Genomic DNA, 14,545 nt, shown 5'->3' with positions numbered 1-14,545 from the left:
TGAGGAACCATGGCAAGACTTCGACTGACTTGAATCCTGACAGTAAATCTCTTCTTTGACAGGAACCTGTCAGAGGCTATTAGCCTTCAGGTTTCTTCTCTCTGAAGCTCTTCTGTGCCCGAGGCTTTGAAGAGATGGTGCAAAGCTCCTCCTTGGGTGAGGGAGTGCAGTCCAACTCTGGCCTTGCTTTTACATGGTTTTGTATGACTGCCCAAGGCTGCAGCAAAGCTCGTGTGACATTTGCCGTGCAGATGGAGTTCGTTCTTTGTGAACATCTGTGTCCTTTTTCCTTCCCCTCCTCCAACTGAATTAGTCACAGAAGTATTGTACGATAGGGCTTTCTTTTAAAAAATGTTCATAAGAGTCTTTCAGTTATGTAGAAATAGCTACTTGGTACCCAGCAGCGATTGAGAGAGATTTAAAAGGTGTTTCAGAGTCTATGTACGTATTTATTCATTGCTACAATTACACTTTTTGTTTGTTTTTGCATAAGTATTAAATGGGAGAATAATATGTAAACAGCAGAAGTATGTTAAAAAGAAAAATCCACAATAATTTTTTTGTTTTCCTTCAACAGACATACATTGGCAGCGTCGTGATATCGATAAACCCCTACAGATCTCTACCCATTTATACTCCAGAGAAAGTGGAAGAATACAGAAACCGAAACTTTTATGAACTCAGTCCTCACATGTAAGTACAGTGAAGAAGTTTTAGTTTTCATTCTGTCCTGAAACAGATGGTACCAGCTGTCTCTCTCCTTAAAAGGTCAGTGTCGATTAAAGCAAGCAGAACAAAAATCACACCACCACTCCCCCAAAATGAATTTTTATTAGTTCATTCTTATTTTAAAGAGAAGTCAAGATGAGTTATTCTTTCTGTTTCATGTATTTAGATCCTGGTACGTGCATTTCAGAACATTTTTCTGTAATTGTTAGCAGTAGCCTTTATTACTGCATTGTAAAGTGAGTCGTCTGTTTTCAAGGAAATCTGTTTCTTTCAAAGTCCAGATTGCCTTGTGAAAGCCTCTAGGTGTTAAATATGTTTGAACCATATAGCATTACTTTTGGTATCCAAAACTCTTAATTTCTCTTTACACAATGCAGAAAACAAAAACCCCCTCGTGGTGAATGCAGAAACATATTGAATATGTCTGAATGAGAACTGTAGGAAAAGAAAATCTTGGTCTCCTCTCCTCTATGCTGGGCGAAAATGTGCCCATTCTAAGAGGGCAGTCAGAGTGCCATAAATATATAATGCAAATTTTAAGGCTAAAATACACAGCATACATAATATTGCAAAATATGATTTGCATATGATATAAATTCCAAGTCTAAATTTAGGAATAGAAGGCTTGGAAGTAGGTATAATCTCTTATTCTGACTTTCATTCACCTTCTGTAATTCCTCTACAAGAGTGCCTGTTGCAAAGAAGTCAAAGGCCTTGCCTTGTGGTTATAGAGAACTGACATGATCTGTATTATTTGGGCCTGGTCAGAATTATTGAGAGTAGTGGAACATGGTTAAGCCCTGTCCATAATAGGACTGGACTTTGATCACAGGTGTGGGTGGTATGGCTGAAAATGAGGTCTTCAAGGTCTGTCTGTTGTAGCAATTGTTTTATCTTGTTAGATGTCGTGGTGGTGAGATTAAAGCCAGCTGTTCCTCTCCTCTGCGTGATGCTGGGATAGATAAGTGTTTCCCGTGTGTTGTGGGGTTGCCATCTGACTTTGCAGTCACATATTCAGGAGACTGACTTGAGTGATCAGCGATTGGATAAGTGTCTAAACATGGCCATAAATTTATGCATCTTCCTTCAGTGTTAGCTTTTAGGTTAACAGGACATTATGTGTGGAAAGAGTTCTGGAAGTTATTTTGTTCTGATGAATTTTTTGTCTTCACACTTCATCTGTAACTTTTCCAGAAACATTGGCTAAAATACAAACAGTCAGTTAATCAGATCAAATAAGCTTCTGGTAGTTCTTGGCCCTCTTAGATCTAAACTCTGGCTATGTTCAGGTTTTCTTTCTTTACAGTTTTGTTTAGCAAGCACAATTGCTTGCTAAAAGAACTTTCTGCTCTGCTAACTTTGTTCAGCTGCATAAAATTTGCTGTCATATGATGGAGGATTTTAAAAATAAAATCTGGGAGTTAAAATTTATCTGACATTCTGAAAGTCAGTACTATGTACTTGGTTATATGTTGAATCAAGTATGTAGTAATATATTGATCTCCACATTTTTCCATCTCTCTTGAGAGATGGTTTTCCAGAACAGAAATAGTCAACAGTCATTCTTGTATGTATTAGGAGAGTCTTAACTTGGTAGAAAAATGTTTCATAAACATAATTCATCACTAATAACAATAATTGTATGGTCAGGCTGCCATCTCAGAGCAAGAACTTCTGGAGTCCAAACACTATAAATCTACTTTAAGAGCAGTAGATTGAAGTGAGAAAATGTTGAATTTTAACTTATGTCAGGAGATCTCGACTGTGTGATAGTAATAGATTTTCTTTGCAAGTCTGGATAGAGTGCCAAGTCATGGAAAGCGTAAGACTAATTTTTCTTGAACAGGTATGATCTCTCCACAAACTTTCTTTATTTAGTATTGCTTCTGTGTGAAAATTTTGTCTTCTGACACCCACTAAGTAGACAAAATATCTTAAAAAATACAGGATTAGGAAATAATCTTTGTTATGGTTTCTTTTACAGATACAATGTTTTCAAAATGTAGAAAGATAAAATGATCTTACTGTATGGTGATCTTGCTTCCCTTCCCACCTGTCTATAGATGCTTATGAGAACTGCAGAATCAAGAGAGTCACTTTTGTCTCTGCTAAAATTAGTAAACTTCTCACCAACTTTGAAAGATACTTTTCAAATATTGTACGTGTATAAAATAAGTGCTATGTAGGCTGCCTTACACCATCTCTGACGAGTCTAAACAACTTTTCATCCTCTTTAATGTATAGTGCCTTGTAGCCTAAGGGTTCATGCCAGTCCAGTTACTCTGTGAACATAAAGCTGGTACTTGAATGCTGATTAATGGACCATGAGTTGAGCTTACAGGGTGGCCATATAGTCCTGCTGCAGCCAAGCCTAGGCTGTTGACCAGCAGGGCGCTTGCTTACCACACTGGTCAGTACGGGCCAAGAACTGGGTTTGGGACAGAGCTGGCATTATCCCAGCCTTGGAGATTGCAGCTAATTCTAGGGTTGACTGATCTGGGGGTAGCAGGCTGCTCTTAAAAGCAGGGTCCAGGCATATCTGGGGAGGTTGCTGTACTTCCACAGAGACCTTGCAAACTTCAAGGTGGTTTTTTTTAGCTGCTCAGGAACTTTAATGAAGAGAGGCTGTGAGACAAATTGCAGTTTGTGGTATTTCTTCTGACGTGGGGGTAAAAAACTCCATACTGATTTGTGGAGATGTACATACTTATTTTTCTTTGATGTGTAAATCTCTGTTGAGCCATGGCCTCTTCAGAAGAATTGATTGTGGGTAGGCCCACTGTACCATTTAAGTGTGCTTTGGGAAAAGACTTTTGGTTCCTATTGTGTAATCTTGAGCAAAGCAAAACACTGGAGTGTTTATAAGGAAACTAATGCATATGACCTAGAAAGTGTGTCTGGAAATAGAATGATATATAGTGTGTTTCTTACTTCAGCATCTCCTTTGTACAAATAATCAATCTAGTTTTATTACGAGTGCTAGCTAGAAAAATGCAAACAATTTGTTGCAAAAAATTTCTAGCAGTAGTTTGGTTTGAGAATCCTATAGAAATCAGCTCTGTATGGCACCAAAACTCTTCCATCAGAAATAAACGTGCTGTCACCTGTTGGCATGATAGCTCGTATTCTCCAAGGTCTGTCATTTTGAAAAGAACCTTCAGGTTTGGGAATCCCAGGTCTTACGCATCATCATCTCTGGAGCAGAGTGCCATGGGATGTTCCCAGAGCTCCGGCTCTGTGCAGGAGCTCCTGGGAAATGAGGAATTTGAGTCCTGTTTTGGTTGTTTTCCAGAAGTTTTGTATGACCTTCTGTCTATGCTCGAGGTACGTCCCAAGTGTTTCAGTGTGATGGATTGGTATAGGGAGGATGTGCTTGAGAATGCCTGCTGTCCCAGTGAAATAGCAGGCTTGGTGAGCAAATGAAAACAGAAGGAAAAAGGGAAGTATATAATGACATGAAGGAAATCCATACCTAGGGATTTTTTTCCATATGTGGTTACTGAAGGAAACATAGGGAATTGAAAAATCTGTTCACATGGTTTTTTTTAGCCCTAATCTGAAAGAGATGGGGAGTGAACACCTAGTCATCTGTTCTGCGTTTCCTCAAAAGCATCTGTGAGAGTGACTGACGCTTTCAGTGATGCTAGTTAATATTTAATTGCAGGATTTGGGGGGTTTTTTTTAATGATCTTTGGAAACTAAGGCCACAGACAAACTTTGGGCAGCCAAGCTGAATTTCTGGGAGAAAGTTTCTGGTCAGGTGATCTTGGACAGTGTTATACCTGACAAAGGTTGATTGAAGAGGTTTTATTTTAATAGTTTATTCTCCTCTTTAATAGTTCATTCTCTCTCTGTTGTTGTGGCACCATGTAATAAAGTGTTACTTTTCTAAGTCTACTGGAATGATTGTTTTCATAGTCTGTGGCTATTTGCATAGCTGTAATAGGAAGTTTACGAAGCCTTTTAATTGTTTTGGGTTTTTTTTTAATGTTTTGTTAATCTTGCTGGTTTTGTCTTTATCTGCAAGGCAGGATCAAACTTGTCTCTGACTTGACAGGGCAGAATATGACATTTCAGTGTTCAAACAGTTTGCTGCTTGATTTGTGCAGTCCTTACACTTCTGCTCTTTCAGTTGATGTAATTATTCTTTCAGTTGATGTAATTGCTGTTTTGCTTACCTTGTGGGTAAGCTAGACATGAGAGAGAACCAAGCTGCCTATCTTGTTAATTTACATTGACTTCCACCACTGACAAAGGCAGCTGCTGGCATCTTTGAAGTGAAGGCAATAGGAAATAAATAGCTTATCGTACCATTTATTTGTAGCCACCATGCTGTATCCCTTTCCTACCAGTAACAGATTTGCTTTAAGGGACTGCAGAGTAGGTTCTTTCTTGCGTTTCCTATCTTAACATTGGCTCCTGGCTACTAGCAGCTCTCCAACTCTGGGAGGTAGGGTGGCATATGGCTTTTTTGCTCCCCTTTATGTTCTGAAACGCCTTACCTGCTCACCTTACAAGAATCACAGATTATTTTGAGGAACAAAATAGTGGCAAGTGTACTGCTAACAACGAGCTACAGGCAAATAAGAGCTCAGAGTCAATGTGCATTTTTTTAGCTATGCACTGAAGTATTTATGGTGAATAACTAGGACATCAGGAAAGTATCTGGAGAAGGCTTTTATCAGACATCTGTTGAATTCCACTTAGGCAATTTTGCTGTATATTTTATTTACTTGTTATCAGCTGTTTTAAGTCAAGCATTTCTGAAGAGACAATAGTTTTCCAATTTAGAGAGACTAAAACTTTTGCAGCGACTCCTGAAAACCAGCTTACCTTTATATAGGGTACAAGCTCAAAGATATCAACTTGACGCCTATTAAAATGCAAGAATGAAGAATTTATTAATCTTCCCCATTTCAATGATCATCATAATAATTATTGGGACAAATCATTATCCTGCAGATATCTGCAGTTACTCTGACAATAGATACAATTTGGTGTTTCCTTTTCAAGTTTTGAGCCAATGTAAGCAGTGAATATAGAGGTAACATTTTTGCTTCTGGCTTTTTTTGCTGGGAGTCCAGGATTCCACGTCTTTGGAGACACCAAGATTACAGTAACTCTTTTTTCCTCCTTGATTTAAAGCCAATATTTTTGTCTGAAGGGCATGATAAAGCCCCAGCTGTGAAGTATAGTTTTTGCCTATGTAAAACTAAGCTTTTCCTCATAGGTAGCAGAGTTTTAAGATACACAAGAGCTGTCTTTATTTGTTGAAGAAGGGAATGGTGGGGTGAGAGCCTGTGCCATAGTTTAGTGTCCTTCATTGCCCTGGTATGTTTATTTTAACATTTCCTTTTCAGTTTGTCCTTTCCTCATCTTCATTTGCTTTCATTTTGGAGGTTTTTTTGGGTGTTTGTTTTCTTTAAAATCCCAGCCCCCCCTCCCCCTTCACCTGGCAGTATTGCCTTTTTATAGACCTTTTATTCTTATTCCTTATAATTCCTGACTTCTTCAGAGACTCATTCCTTGGACTTGTTCAAGTGGCTCCGCGGTGTGCTTCTTTCACAAGAGATTTATAGTTGAGGGAAGATGGTCACTTCAGAGGTTAGTTGGCAAAATTAACTGCTGGGCAGGGAGGGAACATCTATGGCTGACAGAAATCATAAATAGCAATTAGGGAGGACTGCCAGTATCTAATTGATAAACCCATGCTACGAATGAGTTGAAAGAAGAAGGGGGGAAAAAAAACACTGCAGAGAATACTGAAATCTTATTTTGGAAGGGGTCGGGCTTGTTACTCTCTTAACCTCTGTAGTGAGGCAGTACTGGAAATGGTGTATCCATGAATGTAAATCCTTCAAGTGTATAGATGAAAAGGGATGAAGCATAACACTTGCTTCAAGAGTCAGAAGAACTTCATGCCTGAGAAGAGCTTCTATTTCAGGCTGGTGGCACACCCATGGGGTGTACTGTTTCTTAAATTTTACACTTGGTAGGATACCTCAGAAGTCCTTCTGAGAAAATAGAGTTTTGAGGAAGGCAGTTTTGATGTGGCCATATTGAAATGGCTGTGTGATTCTCTGAAGAGCATTGTGGAACTGATTTGTGATCTTGAAGGCTTGGGGTATAAAGCAAGGTTTCTCTTGCATACAATAAATTTAGCTTTTTTCTGAAATTTGAGCAGGGCTATTTTAGTTGGTTTGGATAGCACATAATGCAGCCATCTCACCCCAGTGCTTCAGAGGTGAATATAGTCATATTGACAAGAACAGTAGTTGCTTGTTTGCTGCTGGTATTAGATTGCATGAAATTTTGTAATAATGCGTAGTAATACAGGAACTGATTTATAGCAGGATGTGTGGTTGTAAGGAGGCTCAAAAAATGCACCCAACAAGTATAAACAGCCTGGAAAAGCAGGGCATGAATGCATCTTGTGCTTAATTTTTGAAATGGTCTGGAGTGACATTTAGACTGGATTCCAAAGTTCACTTGGATGAGCCTTTCCGTCGGTCCTCTAAGTAGTGCTGCCTAAAGTAAGAAATGAAAGCGCCCTTTAAATTCTTTTTGTATGGCACTGGTCCTTCTTCAGTAAGTGTCTGGGATATGGGATTTCCAACGATAAAATGTACAATGCTGTGTGTAGCCGCAGAGCCGTAGCGCAGGTGGGGTGGAGCTGCCACAGCTGCATGCACACAGGCTCGCCCAGACATCAGGCGGTCAGTCTGCTGTGTGGAGTCCAGGTGGATTTTTGTGCTGTTGTGGTATTTGAACACTTCCTAGGGTAGGAAGGAGTGTATATAGACTACAGGGGATATAAAAAGCATCAAGACAAAACTGTCTCCCAAAATACCCCTGGAGGCAGAGAGGACTCTGCCTCTGGTCTCACCCTCCAACATCTGTGTGTCTCTCAGAAGCTCAAGCAGCATGTACTGCCATGACAAAATTATTTGAAAGCACCAGAGCCCTGGCTCACAAACGATTTTGGTCTCCACAGCCATACCAGTTGGCAGTACCGTCAATCACAGCTCCTGAAGTCCCGCTGCCAGAGGCCCCCCTCTCTGGGCAGGACCCACCTGGCTCCTGGTAGAGCCTGCTCATCCATCAGTTTCTCATTTGGAGAGCTGTGTGTGGTCCTAGCCAACATTCACATGTTCAGTGGACTTTTTGAAGAAGCTTGCAAGAATGCAAGAATTGGGTACCTTTAAAACATAATGAGTTTGTAAGGGAAACACTTAAGTCAAGATCTGTTCCAGATGCTTCTGTAAATCTCCATTTGTCGTCATGGTATATGAAGGAAAATAATCTTGAGGCATCCTTCATAAAGTAACTGCTGGCTTAGAGCCGCAACAAAATTAATTTGTTTTCAGAACTGTTTTAAAATATTTACTTGTACCTCTGTACACAGCATACTTTCACATTTGACTTCAGTCATGCTGGGGATCGAGTCAAATGTTTTTAGTTACCTGTGATGATCTCTCTCTCTTCTTTTTTTGCATGCAAGTGTATTTGTTATAGTCTATGTTTATTTGTAAGCATAAAAAAGTTTGGGATTTGGCTAGATTGTTAGAGCAAAGATAATTTTAAAAAAAGAAAAAAAAAAAAAACGCCTTAATATATGTTGGATGGTTGGAGATGTGTGTTAATGCTCCAGTAGTCTAAACTTTTCTTGCCAGATCCCATTTCTCTCATTTTCCTGGAATGTTCTGGCTAGTGTTCATATTATGCCATTGATATTTTTAGGACATAAAATGCTGAGATTTTTTTAAAATTAATTCGCATTGTCAACTAAAGTAGAATCCCTCTAATACACACAAAAGGTTTGGGAATCCATTCAGTATGACTGAATTCTGTGAATGAAGTGGGCACTTAAATAAAGGAAAGGTCCTGCAGTAATTTTTCAGTTTTGTAATGCAGTTCTCCAAATTTGTCAATACATAACTGCTCTTTGTTTCTTCTCAACATTTCAAATAGTTCTCCTTCCAGCTCTTCATTTTTATGGCTAGGCTAGAACTAAGATGAGCCTTTTTTTGTGCTGCTTAAGTTCTTCCAATTAGAAAATTGACTGATGTTATGGTAAGACTTAGAAATAAAAGCATTTTTGAACACTTCATGTGGCTTTAAATGTAACTTGATTTTTTAAAAAGGATCCAATAGCTTCATTTTTCTTTTCATTAGAATTTTTGGACTTTTTGCATACTGAAAAGTACTCATAAAGTAGACACTGCTGTGTTTCATTTCTTAAATGCAGACTGAAAAGTGAGGGCAGGTAGAGGCCCTGTCAGATATGAGAGAAATCCCATTTTATGCACCGTATGTACATGGACCAGAATTTTCATTATGTCGTTCCTGAATTGGCAGCATGGTAGTCTCTTAAGATCTGGGATTTCAAATTGCAATTAAGAACAGCTGTCGTCCTTTCATTGGAAGTGTCTCATTGTGTTTAATGGTTGTCTTTTTTTCTTTTTTTTTTTTTTAGCAATTTATAACACACCAGGAAATGCCCATCTGCTATGCTAGGAGCCTTTGTCATGATTTCAGATACAGCATAAACAAGGCTAATGTTTAAAGCCTTAAAGAAACCTCAGTAAAATTCCAGCTCTTGTACCACCTTTAGCAGCAGAACATTTTCTGTTCAATCTCTTTTTATCAGCAACTTTATGCAAAACTCTGGGTACATCATGGTTAATGTAGTTTGGATTATTAAAGATAAACTTTTTCATGTTATGAATCAGGAAATACACAGTCATAATATTTACTGTCTAGCACACTGAATAATCTTTTACTTATGTTTTGAATAGATAAGAGAGCTGGGACTGGGGTTTACAAACAGAGGTCTGAACTACAAAGACAGTTTAGTTGTGGTCATTTCAGTAAATTAGTTCAAATCTGCATTTTTCTTGTATACAGTTTCCTCTTTATATACTACAGAAATGATTTTTAGTTGCTAAACCTTGTGGAGTTCAAACTGCAACTGATCATAATTACTCCAAGATGATTCTTAGTGAGGATGTATCCACAGGACAAAAAAAAATGTGCGCAGTTGATATCCTCCTTGAGTACCAGCAGAACAACCAAGGACGTAGATGAAATACATTGTCCCTGGAAATAGTCCACGTGGGCTGAACTGAAGCCTAGTGTTTGAGCACTGAAGAAGGCTTTTCATTTCTTGCTTTGACCATTCATGGAAAGAAAATTTTGTATATATAGCCACAAATCTGACACACAAACTTGAGCAAACGCCATTTTATCATCTGAATAGACACGTTAGCTTGATGTTGTACCTGAGCTAACAAGCTCTCGGAAGCTCAGATAAGTTTGAGTGCCTACTTTGTCCGGGGGTCCATGAGGAGTACTTTATTTGGAAAAGAGAGTTGGGAGGCAAAAAATAAGTTGCATAAGGCTTCTTAACTTCTTAATGAAATACGTGGTTTGTAAGCAGATTTAATATGTTACTTGCAAAATTAAGAAATTCAGTAACTCCTCTGAGTAAAGTAGCAACATACCTGTGTAATTACTTAGTGTTGATGTTGCCCATCAGATATTTTCCAGATAACTGAATCACTTTTGTTTGCAGTTTTGTCACTGTTGTCTCTGATAAACTTGTGGGTAGCTGTATGCTAGCTTTTGTGTTACAGAGCCTAGATTTCAAATCTGATGATCAGCAACTTTAGCTTACAAATAGCTATGAGGTTGTGATAATACTCCTATTTCTCCAATATTGTAATATGAATTTGGTGGTGATATTCCTATTTCTCCAGTATTGTAATATGAATTTGGTGGCGTGCTTGGCATTTTTTTCTGATGGCAAACTATTGCCTTCCATTGTGGTCTGTTACACTAGCACATGGCTGACATTTCTTTACCCATCTCACCAGGCAGAGCTATGAAGTCATTCCAAGATGTGTCTTTTTATGTGAGATGCTGTAGCTCTTAGGTATGTGCGGCATACTGGAGTTTAGTTGTGCTGCAGTGTGCTGTTGTCTTGTGAGATGAGAGCTTTGAAAGTGTGTCCCTTTCTGTGAAGTGAGTATGTGAAACTGGGTACCTGACTTCACTGTTCGTCTTTCCCTGAGTACTGGAACATGTTTAATTGCTTTAGAATAAAGGTATAAATTTATTATTAATTCTCCAGTTAACAGAGTAGAGCAGCGAGGGAAGTCCCTGCATGAGTACGTGGTAGCAATACATGCTCATTGTGGAAGCCAAAACTTGACTTGCTATATCTCTGCTCTCACTGCATCAGGAGGAAATTACTTAATTCTACCTTCTGATTTCAGGGTGATGTGTCTTAGGGCTGCAAATAAAAGCAGGGCTTTCTTTTTGCTAAAGCAGGGGTCCATTTTTTGGCACAGCAACATGGAACACTGCCTGTTTGCTAAACATTTTTTCATTTGAAATCATAAGGGCAGCACTCCCCTCTCCTCTGTCTCAGGAAAACCCCACAACCACTACAGCCCTGTTGTGGTTTCATTTGTGAGATCAAGAAGTTGCTGACATTTTCACATGGAGCATCTGTGCCCTGCCACTTATTCATACAAGCTCAAACTGTAAGGCCCAAAGGTACATCCTCTTTAAAAAATAAATAAAAAAAGAAAAGGAAAAAAAGTGACTAAAGTATATCCCCATCTGTACAGGAAAAGTCAAGCTGTAATGATCATTGTTCCTCTAATAGGATTATACAGTCTTTTCTTTGAAGTATTTCACTTCACCTGTACTCTCAGCCTGTTTTTTTGAAACAGCTATGGATAATCATAAGGACCTGTGTTTAGCCACGATTGGTGTTTTAAAAATGAAGAATAATTGTTTCTCAGTGTTTTATTTTGATGGAATGTGTATTATGCTTAGCCACCTAAGTCAAAATGAATTATAGTTTTATTTGCAGAGCTTACTTTTAGTGAGCTATTCATATTCAGCAGCATACTCAAAGTATGTCATGTTCTGCAGAAAAAGATTTCTTTTATGTAAAATTTGGTTGAAGCTGACGTGAACTGACCAGCAAACTTCCCTAATTTTCAGACACATGCTGTATTAGGTACAGAAACCAATTCAATTTTCTGTAAAATATTGAGAGTCTGAATATTTTAGCACAGAAAAGGAATGACTGTATTTCCCTTTTCCTCCCTGTCCCACCACCCCTTCGTTTCCACATATATGCAAGAGCTCAGAGGTGCAATTCAAATTGTCTAGTATGTAGATGAAATAGTAAACTGGGATTTAAAAAAAATTTGTATCCTCTAGTTAAACTCTTACAGAAGCCAAGCAAGGAAAATCAGTTTGCACCTCTTTCCTTACTGTCCCATTCAGCTGTCTGACCACTTGCTACTCCATTTGAACTGGAGAATGTGCTTGTTTATGGAATAAATCCTAATTTTTACAAGCCCAACCTCAGGGGCTGCAAAGCTTCACAAGGTCCATGGAGAAATGTGAGTCTCTCGCCACTGGCATATCTGGTGTACCATGAAACTGCTTCCCTCGCAGGTGGCTGCATGCTTCTTTAGTGCAGTCAGGCTGGCAATTCAGTGAAATGTCTGGAGCTTCTCACAGAAAATATGGGCTACCAAAAACGTTCAGCATATACTTTTGAACTAAACCCACTGAGTGTAAGGAGTGTTGACTGGTTTAGGCAGTCATTAAATCAAGCATGCACGTGCTGATTTATCTTAGGAAATAAACTACATCTAAGACAATAATTTTTTTTAATAAAACAATAGAAAACATTTCCTGTACTTCCCTTCAAGGATATCATGGCCCAGTAAAGTTATTTTTGTAAACAGAAGTGCCTTTTCCCCCAAGAAACATGAAATCCTTGCAGTGCATGTTACAGCAAACTGACTTGCTGTAGGTTTGTAAGAGGCCCAGCTGTGTCCTTTCGTGTGATTGTGTAGGAGCTGGTTGGCTGCTCTGGATAACGCAGCCCGGTATGTGGGGTGAGAGGTTGTTCTGGTTACAAACTCATCTGGTTAATGCTGTGCCTTGGAAATGGTAGTTACTCGTTCATGCTAGACCCACGGGCTGAGTGTTAGTATGGGTGAGGAGGTGATGGTTACATGGCATCCAGCTGGCTGATACAATTTCATGGAATGGGACTAGTCAAAGGGGAATCCAAACCAAGCTGCTCTTCTGAAAAGCTCATGACATGGAAATACTTGCTTCCCCCCACCTTGGTTTACCTATATATTCACTTCAGCTGACAACAGGAACCTTCTCCAAATAAGAGTACACTATTTTAATTCCCTTCTTTAGGCAACTAAGTCACGAGTTATACCTGTTGTTTGTCTGCAGGTGTTTATTGTGGCTACAGCTGGCACTGGTGCACGTTAGTCCAATTTGGTATGCCCTAGTGGGCTTTCCAGGGTTAACGTTACCAGGACAGGAGGTGAACCTGTCGGCTTGGTTATCTGCAGCCCCAAAGCTCTGCCCACTGCTCTGCTCTGCCACCATATTACATTAGTTTGGAGGACCCAACCTTGGGCCCATGCCCAGGTCACTCTCCTGACACTCCACTGGGCATATTACACTGCTGGCTTACAGGACTGAGCTGTTGAATGCCATGTGGACACGCTTACTGGGGTTGATACCCTCGGCTAAAATTTAGAGGGAGGATTTATTTTGTAGTCTGGTTTAGAAAGTGGCATGGTCATCCTCAGCTTCAGAGAGCTGTTTTGCACCAGTTGAAGGAAAATAATGCAACATCTGGGTCATGGGCTCCTGGTAAAAGGCGTTTCTTGTTTTCCATCATACTAATGTGCAGCTCTGAAGAGATGCCTTAGATGTTGTTGAAATAGGCAGAAAATCATAGGCTGTGTTTTTGGCTTTTGTCTACAGTGCTGGGGAAAGAACACTGTTGGTTTTCAAAAAATCGCATTTTTTTGGACTGTCAGTATAAAGGAAGTGATCAAAACTGATAAAGCCTCCCACTTGCTTGGAGGGGAAATGTGTGCCATCCTGTCAGAGGGAGAAGAATCAGGGACAGACTGGGCTATGGTGAGATGTGGCGTTGTGCAGGCATGGTGTTTGGGGAAGAAGCATTGGCTGGACCTCTCTGTAGGGAGGCTTTTGAGCTGAAGTCCATTGGACACGTCTGAAATCTGCTTCATCCTGAGAAAGACAAAATTTTCAGAAAGAACATTATCTTCTTTTTGTCCAGACCTCAGAATATTGGCCTGAATCAACTCTTCTGCTAAACCTGCAGTGTGTATATGAGCATTGGAGGGTATATTATATTCCCAGTCTACTGAAACAGAAAATAAATCTCTCTGGCTTCATATTAGACTGTGTTTTAAAGTGTTTTACTCTTCAAAATCAAGGGTGACTTTGTGTGTCCCCTTCTCCCTCCCATCCCCTCTCTCCCTTTCCTTCCATAAATTATGGCTGCTTCTTACAAATCAAATAGTCTGATTTACACAGCTTTGGGCTTTATTCTGCATCTGATAACGTCACAGTTGCTAACATGAATAACAAAGTGGGGAAGCGTACGCAAGAGGTACTCCTCTACTCTGTATGTTAGCCACGTAGTATTGTTGATAAAACAGGTTTCTGTGCTCACCAGGAAAACAAAATTGGAGAATATGAATGGGAGAAAAGGCTTTCCATCTGTCTTAGCACACCTCTTTATACTGGTGTTTAAACTGGTTTTATTTTTTTCCTGATTGGCATTTTTCGAAGAGCAGCTGCTTGCCTGTGAAGGTCTATCCTATCTGATGTTCCATCAATTTAGCTATTACTTTATTCACTCCAATGGCAGGCTAATCAACCTTTTCTTTTCAAGTGTGTCAAAGTGCTGAACATGAGATAATTTGTAATTATGGAAAATGGG

General features: G+C 39.4%; 1 protein-coding gene across 4 annotated transcripts in view; it reads left to right on the top strand.

The window, feature by feature from the left end:
• Positions 1-14,545, top strand: part of MYO1B (myosin IB) — a 117,316-nt gene that overhangs the window by 33,485 nt on the left and 69,286 nt on the right. For all 4 annotated transcript variants that reach the window (XM_074829590.1, XM_074829589.1, XM_074829586.1 and 1 more), the window contains exon 3: positions 578-693. In XM_074829590.1, the coding sequence (XP_074685691.1) occupies positions 578-693 (116 nt within the window). The remainder of the gene's footprint in view (positions 1-577; positions 694-14,545) is intronic.

The sequence above is a fragment of the Strix aluco genome, chromosome 6 (assembly GCF_031877795.1).
Source record: "Strix aluco isolate bStrAlu1 chromosome 6, bStrAlu1.hap1, whole genome shotgun sequence".
NCBI lineage: Eukaryota > Metazoa > Chordata > Aves > Strigiformes > Strigidae > Strix > Strix aluco.
The sequence above is the reverse complement of the archived record's forward strand: the minus strand, read 5'-3'. Positions and strand labels throughout refer to the sequence as shown.